The 6305-nt window shown below is 36.5% G+C and overlaps 1 protein-coding gene across 1 annotated transcript; it reads right to left on the minus strand.

Annotated features, from left to right (window-relative positions):
* Positions 1-429: 429 nt before the first annotated feature.
* On the minus strand, positions 430-6027 carry LOC141633367 (protein MANNAN SYNTHESIS-RELATED 1-like). The gene is made up of 6 exons (XM_074445858.1): positions 5433-6027; positions 4783-4921; positions 4575-4645; positions 3354-3439; positions 2016-2580; positions 430-976 (listed from the first exon to the last, which is right to left on the minus strand). The coding sequence occupies exons 1-6, from the start codon at positions 5652-5654 to the stop codon at positions 698-700; spliced, it is 1362 nt and encodes a 453-aa protein (XP_074301959.1). The 5' UTR covers positions 5655-6027; the 3' UTR covers positions 430-697.
* Positions 6028-6305: the final 278 nt, after the last annotated feature.

Below are 6305 nucleotides of genomic sequence, written 5' to 3' on the forward strand. Positions count from 1 at the left end.
AACACCCGACACCAAACCCAAAACTCCCCAGGACCATCGGCTCTACATGCAACTAGATCAGTCCAATGGAACTCACATAAAACCACAAAAAAACTACAACACTTTTAAAGGATTCACACTTCCTAAAGGGAGTCTCAATGATCCGATTAACCAAAAAGTTAAAACATACAGGGAATAAAACAAGGATAATTTTCCACAAGACTACCCAGGCCCCAGATGTAGGTTATTTTCTAACTTTTTTATTTGTTTAAGTACCGGTGATTCGGGTTCCGTCATGCTAATTGATGATGTTAGTTTTTTTTTTATTTAATTGGTTTTTGTTAGAATTTGAGAGAAAAATGTTTAGAAAGAGTAAGTAGTGTTAATGTGTAAGGGCATTATCGTCTTTCAGAATAAAAACGTCGTCGATAGTTACTAAAACGTCGTCGATGAAAATGAGCCCCACAAATTATATCAAACTGACAATGTCTAAATCACATCGTTTACAACGAAAATGATAGGAATACAAGTTAAACAAAAAAAAATCTATACTAACATCTGTATTTCTAAATTGCTTGTCGCCTCAATGTTTGCTTAGCAAGCTGAACTGAATTGAAGTATCCTTAAACAATAAACAACTCAAGTTTTGATTCCTTGTCCAAAGGGGTCTGATTTACCTGTTCATGGGGCACTTCTGGGCTGGATTCAATTAGGATTATCAACAGAAACACGAATACGCCAGGTGGGTCTGCTTGGTGATGTAATCGGAAATGAAGCGTTCTGGAGTAGCAGAAAGATCTGATATCTCAGTCGGAACAAGTATCTGAGTTTTGCCAGTTGAGATACGTTTGCCAGCAACATTGGCATAGAATAGACCGGAAATGGCTGGCACAAAAACGTCGCTTTCTGAGCAGATGTGGAAATCAATCACCTCTTCTAATGTCAGGGCTTCAAGATCGAGGAATTTATCCTTCTTATCCGTTGGCATTATCCCCTCCTGAAATAGTTGCAAGTGGAAAAAACGCGTCAAAATGACTTTAAGTCTGTAGGTGGTACGTTATTGAGTGGCAGTAGTCATGACCGACCTTGTGACTTGCAAAAAAAATATTTGCAAATGCTGCGGCTCATGATACTAGTGAACTATAAAAAAAAACTACCATAAAATATTTCTTTCACAGCATGACACCACCTTGTTCTGATTCATACTCCACACTTCACTTAGGCTGCGTTTTGCATGAAGCCGGGCGCTCCAACATGACATGACAAATCATTCTAAGCAAGATAAACATATTTTTTCTTATACAAAGTATACGATCTCTAAAGCATCATTCAAAGTTTGACCTTCTGTTTGGGCCAAATTCTGCATATTGGGCCAACAAAGGATTAGGTCCATTAGAGCTTGTGTGATGAATTGGGCCAAGGGAATTAACGGCCACAAGGAGCCCGCACGCTGAAGGTGGTCAAGGAGATTTCAGGGAGAATAGAATCCTCAATGGCAAATTATGGAAAGAAGTCCAATAGGACTCAAACACGGGCCTTCTTGCCGCACAAGTAACCCGCATCTTGCTAGGGTTTGGGTCCTATAGCCAAGGAGATGGAGAAGAAAGATCATTCAAGAACCGTCATACAAACACTACACATTGTGCTAGCTATATTATCGCGCCATCTCTCTTGTATTTGTTCTTATACTTAAAGCTAGTGCAATCATTAGAAGGATATTGTCCCTTCCCGCGGTCGTTTCCCACGTTGGGTTTTCCGTGTCACCAAATCTCTTGTGTCAATCTTTACTTACGTATTTAGTTTCCATATTCAGCATTCACATAAACAATATAACTAATATACAACGAATAAGACCACATTGACCTCACTTAACCTAATTCGGTAGAAAAATACCAAACACCTTCAGTTACAAATCACTTGGGAACCCTTCCCTCCTCCTCGTGAAACAAATACTCCGTAGCAGAAAGACTTCCAAAAGTGGGGTGGTCCAAATAACTTATGTAAAGAATAGTAAATGGATGAGAAGAGATTTATACCTTTGTGTAAGTTTTCGGGAAGAGCTCCTTTAGTTCACTAAGACTACTGTTCCATCTGGGTTCGGTCAAATAGATTGTGGTATCCTTACCATAGCCAATTTTCCTTAAAAATACCGCAACTTCCCTGGCATCGAAACAACTGTTCTGCTCTTCGCAACCCTTCTTCTTTAAGAGATCAACCCTTAAATCCACGGCTATGAAACGGCCGTCTGACTTTCTGCTCAATGTTCTTAAACGCTCCAACATTGAGTCCACAACTCCATGGATTTCAGACTGCAATTCTAATGACCCAAACATTGCCTTGCATGCAACCAGGTCAGTCTCGGTTTTGCCTTCAGTCTTTTGCATATTTACTGACGGAAAAGATGTGGCTAGCCTGACATTGCCCTTCTTCTTGAACATTGGCTCGATATTTTCTTCAATTTGCGTTTTTGTAACACGAGTTGGAACCTTCACAACAGCAAGATTTTTTGCTGCTATCGTTGTAGATGGTTCCTTCACTACCCTGACAACTCTATCTAAACTATTTATGAACTTTTTAGCGTCATAGACGTCTTCGAAATCCCTGCAAGTTAAGACGATGTAAAAATTTATTGTTGATGAAATGTAAATAAGATAGATTGCCAGCTGTCACATCATATGCTACATTTTTCCTATAGCTGACACAAATCTCGGATGATCATAGATGACAATGATAAAAGAGTTGAGCATTACAATCAGGCCACTCCGACGACTCTCATTTAAGCAGCACAGCAGGTCAACATGCATGACATCTCTTATTTTAATAATCTTATGGACTCATTTTTAAAGGGGGTATGACATAGACTCACTATTGTTTGGTTCCGTATTATAATGCAAGAAAACAACATGGCCGACTAAGATGGTTGCATGTCCTTTTATTCTAACAGTCATTCAATGTAATTTTCGATGCAATTTTCAGCAATAGTCCAGAAATCTAGATCGGCCTTTGTATTTTAACAACGCAGGAGCAGCACAGGCATTAGGCTGCGTACATCAGAACCCTCCATCCCACAATTTGCAAGAGCCTCTAAGGCACTTATAATTGCAAGTACATCAAAAGCGTGCAAAAGGAGTGGCTTGTTCACAAAACCCTTGTTTTTGGATATGATGTTTTCAGACCAGAAGCACATTCTCGGTTTGGCAACCCTTCGGAATGCAAATAAAAGCAAACATTTCAAAAATGGGCGAAAATTCTTATCCATGATTCCTAAAAGAGCAGGCGAATATCTGTGTATACTAAACTGGTTTGAGTACACTGTGAACTTCATGTAACAATTAGCTGGAAAAATAACAGCATCGTAGACTTTGATTACCGACCTTTTGTCCCCCAGTTTGCTTCCCCTGATATCCGGAAGTACAAGAGTCGCACCAATGCTTCTCGCGACCACCACTGCATCAGCAATCTGCGCGAAAAAAAGTTACAGTATTATAGAAAACGCTATAGACTCAATCATAAGCTAGGTTGCACGGACACTACTCATAATCGGTGTTCCCGTGTCGGACATGTCGAACACGACACTCGTCGGACACACGTCAAAACGTGTCGGACACCTGTAAGGCCCGTGTCTAACTTTCATCTTTTATTTGGGCACGTGTCCGACGCGTGTCCATGGTATTTTGAGCCGTGTCCATGGTATTTGGACACACCTTCAAACGGAAAGTTGAATTTAAGGTAAATGGCGTGAATTGTTATATGGTTGAATTTGGTGGGCATATGATGTTCTTTAGACAAATACGAGATGTCGAAATAGATTGATTATAAGTTAGTTTTTGGTTTTAGAAATGAGATTAAGTTATATTTAACGTCAAATTTTACCTTCATTTATTTAAAATTAATATCAAGTACTTTTTTAAAAATAAAATCACACATATATAACTACAAAATATATATTTTATTAAATTTAAATAACGTGTCCCGTGTCCTAAATTTCATGGGATGTCGTGTCCGTATCCGTGTCCGTGTCCGTTTTGGTGCAACCTAGATCATAAGTACCTGTGAGCACCTTAGACCAACCGATAAGTAGTTGACCTAGCCATACTGAAGGTCTCAAGTAAGATCCAGGGGAATTCAGCAGTGCTATAAGACAAAATGAATGAAAGTCTTCTCACCATCAACCAAAAGATCCAAATGCTCTAGCACTTAAAATGTGAGAACACAAAAGTCCCCAATTCACCGTTTCAGGCAAGAGCGATTTGAACAAAATCAGTTGGAAGCATAAAAATATAAATCTAAATGAGAAACATTTCAGATTTGAGATGCAAAAATTACAGCTAGAATGCAAAAGAAAATGAGAAGAAAACCATTGATACAGCTTGAAGACTGAAGCAATTGTCAAAAGCACTCAAATGCAATTAAACCAGATCATAAATTCAAACTCTACAATCAAAATTTGACCCGACCATATTTCAACTACTGAGTCTGAGTCTGAGTATGAGTATTGTATAAGACGGTCTTACATACAGACCAACCCAAATTCACATGTATGAAACTGTCTCATATAAATGTTCGCGTGTACCAATAAAGGTTTGATTAGCTACCTGTGAGAGATGGTATTCAGGACCATCTGTCAAGGAAAAAGTAAGATATCCCTCAGATTGATCTGCTTTACCTGAAAACAAGGAATCAAGTCAATTCTCAAGATCCACATAACACATAGTAATCCAAATCTTTTCAAAGATTCAAACTTCAAATCCATAACCCAACTATAGATTCAGTCAGGTCTTGCTTAAAACCGTCTTAACTTACCAAAACTTGATTTGTTCCAACAGGGTTTAAGTGCAGGAACATCATCACCCCATAATGCAATGTTATCAACAGCATCTTCAATCTGTTCTTCAAACTTGGCTTTTTCCAATGGATTTGTTTGAAGTGATGAAATGTCCACCTTCATCATAAAACAATCAAATCGCAAAAAAAAATGTTAACTTTCATCATAAAACAATCAAATTGCAGAAAAATGTTGAACTTTCAATCCATCATCAAGCTCAAAACACATAATTCAGCAAAAATCAATCAAATCCCACCAAATTCCCAAAAAATTAGAAAAAATTCAGCAAAAATCAATCAAATCACACAAAATTCCCCAAAAAAAAAAAAAAAATTGAGCAAAAATCTGATGAACAAAGTGACCCGTCGATAAGACGGATATACCCGTCTTAAATTATCCCGTCTTAAACGAGAATTTGTGACAAAGTGAAAGCATGATCGCAGAAAACCCATCAAAAATCAATCAAATCCCACAAAAAAAAAAAATAGAAAAAATAGAGCAAAAATCTGATAATCAAAGTAAAGCATGATTACACAAAACCCATCAAAATTAACACAAAACCCGTCAAAATTAACACAAAAAACTCACCAGATTGAATAAAAAGTCATGAAATTAAACGAGAACCCACCTTAGAAAAAGAACCAAAATGTTCTCTTTTGATCATATGAGCAAGCATAACAAACATAGTAACAGTAAGAAAACCAGCAAGAATTTGTCTAGGATCAGCAGCAACACTTGAGATCCATTTAACAACAATTAACATACAATTAGAACGATGTTGTTCTTTCTTTTTATCAACTACTATTCCTCCATTATTATTACTATGATGCTCTCTCTCAGATCTCTGCATTTTTGTTTTATTTCTTTGATTTTTTCTGTGCAGAAACAAAAAGAAGAAAAACAATGGAATTTAAAGGAAAGATTGTTACTTTAATTTGTGAAAATTAATAATAATGAAATGTTATATAGATAATTACATTTACATACACCTGTTTGTTGTATAATTGAAAAATGGTGGAAATGACGTCAATGGAGGGTATATGGGAACTAGTCTTTTAACTAAAGTCAGCGATTTTATGTTGTCTGCTTGATTGGTATCGCCGACACTGCTATTTCGCAGAAAAAACTCGCTGGTTTATCGGCACTTGTAGTGATTTTTTAAGTTCGATTTATTTTCATATTACGTTTTTTTTTATTTAACTTTTGAATATTCGACTATCTTTGAATTTTCAGTTGTATTCTTTGGTTATATACTTATACTTATATATATAAATGAATTTTAAGAGTAAATTAATAATAATTACACCTTTTTATAAATCACTTTTCTAAAATAATTCCCTTATAAAAACTTTTTAATAATTTACTCCCATAAAATGTTCTCAGGTCAAAAATTACACCCATTTGGACAATCCGGTGACATATTCCGTCAATATTTGAATTTTCTGATTTAAAGCCTAATTTTATGACGAAAATGCCCTTTTCTATGTTTTTATATACTTAA

This window comes from Silene latifolia, chromosome Y, assembly GCF_048544455.1.
Source record: "Silene latifolia isolate original U9 population chromosome Y, ASM4854445v1, whole genome shotgun sequence".
In the NCBI taxonomy this organism is placed as follows: domain Eukaryota; kingdom Viridiplantae; phylum Streptophyta; class Magnoliopsida; order Caryophyllales; family Caryophyllaceae; genus Silene; species Silene latifolia.